A 1,606-nucleotide genomic window follows, 5' to 3' on the forward strand; every position below is an offset into this window, starting at 1 on the left:
CTCCTTCAAATTGATTACCTGATATATCAAGACTGACCAAAGAAGTCAAATTTTCCAAAAAGGTTGGAATTTCCCCTTCAAGCTGATTATCTGAAATATCTAGACTAGCCAAAGAAGTAAAATTTCCCAAAAGAGTTGGGATTGCTCCTTCAATCTGATTGGATGACAAATCAAGGCTAACAAGAGAAGTCAAATTTCCAAAAGCATTAGTCCATCTCAGATAGTTATCATCTAAGTTCAAAACTTTAAGATGATGAAGACCATATAACCAATCTGGTATATTGGATGAGAATAAATTGTATGACAAATCAAGATTTTCAAGCATGGTAAGATTTTGAATACCATCAGGAATTGGACTATCAATATCATTAGAGTAACAGTTTGATTGACATTTAAGAGAAACAAGTTTGTTCAACTGAAAGATCCACTTGGGGGCAACAGAAATGCTGAGAGAGAGCAAAGAAGAAAAGTTAAGTTTGGGTGGTTGCTTATAATCACTCAGACTGCAATCTAGCAAGTGTAGCTCTTGCAAAGAAGGGAGAGCTTGCATAATGTGTAGCCAATCAAGTGATGTGGATAGGTTTGCACCACTCAAATCAAGATATTCAAGGGATGTAAGAGCTGAAAGCCAATCAGCATTTTCAATGACTAATAGTTCATAAGAATTACTTTGGAGTCCAAGATGGATCAAATTGGTAAGGTTCCCAATTTGATGAGGAAGTTTTCCACAGGCCACATGTGAGAGGTCAAGATAGATCAAATTTGAGAGATTTCGAATCTGGTGAGGAATCTTTCCTTGAAATCCAGAATCAGAAAGGTCAAGGTGAGTTAAGGAGGTGATTTCAGAAAGGAAAGTAGGAATTTGCTTACCTCCAAAATAATTACCGCTCAAGTTCAAGTAATTCAAATGCTTCAATTCAACCACAGAATCAGATATGTCACCTCCAATACAAGAATAAAATTCATCACAATCGTGCCCTGAAGTGTTTAGGTGAAGCTGAAGGACGTGGCCAGTTACATGGCTGCAAACAACATAATCCCAATTGCAGCAATTGGGATTGGAAGCATTCCAAGAAGAGAGCTTATTTGTATGGTCAATGAGATGATGCTTAAATCTTAGAAGTACTTCGCGCTCACTTGGAATGCACTCAATAATAGACTCCGACTCAGAGGATAGGCAATAAAGATGAAGAAATATAAGCACAATAATAAGCATGCGAGTGTGAGTGTTTGGAGACATGTTTGTATTTGCATGTGTTTTCACCTTCAACTCCTTTGTCTTCTCTTATTTATAATGGCTAGTGTTTCCACTATTCGTGTGTAGTACGTGGGTTAGTGCTCTCACTTTATGCTTCGTACCGCGTCCATGCATGCTACGTTCCATTGGGGCTCATCAAAAGCATAGATCGAATTGTGCAACAAAAACGTGATTCAACGTTACTTTAATTCATTGACTGCCTTTCTCTACCTAATTCAAGGAGGCCGCTATTTCAACATAACACCCAGGTTCATAAATTTTACATATGCTAATCATTATATATTTATTAGTAAAATTGTTATTTTAACTTACGATTTTATAATATTTATTTTTAAATCAATAACTTCA

At 36.4% G+C, this 1,606-nt stretch overlaps 1 protein-coding gene across 1 annotated transcript; it reads right to left on the reverse strand.

Moving 5' to 3' along the window:
• Position 1: 1 nt before the first annotated feature.
• Positions 2 to 1,272, reverse strand: LOC107624727 (probably inactive leucine-rich repeat receptor-like protein kinase At3g28040; the record flags this gene model as incomplete). Its single annotated transcript, XM_021115121.1, has 1 exon — positions 2 to 1,272. A coding segment is annotated over exon 1 (1,239 nt), but the record flags the coding sequence as incomplete, so codon positions are not given.
• Between the last annotated feature and the right edge of the window lie 334 nt (positions 1,273 to 1,606).

This window comes from Arachis ipaensis, unplaced genomic scaffold (genome assembly GCF_000816755.2).
Source record: "Arachis ipaensis cultivar K30076 unplaced genomic scaffold, Araip1.1 Aipa1478, whole genome shotgun sequence".
Classification (NCBI taxonomy): Eukaryota; Viridiplantae; Streptophyta; class Magnoliopsida; order Fabales; family Fabaceae; genus Arachis; species Arachis ipaensis.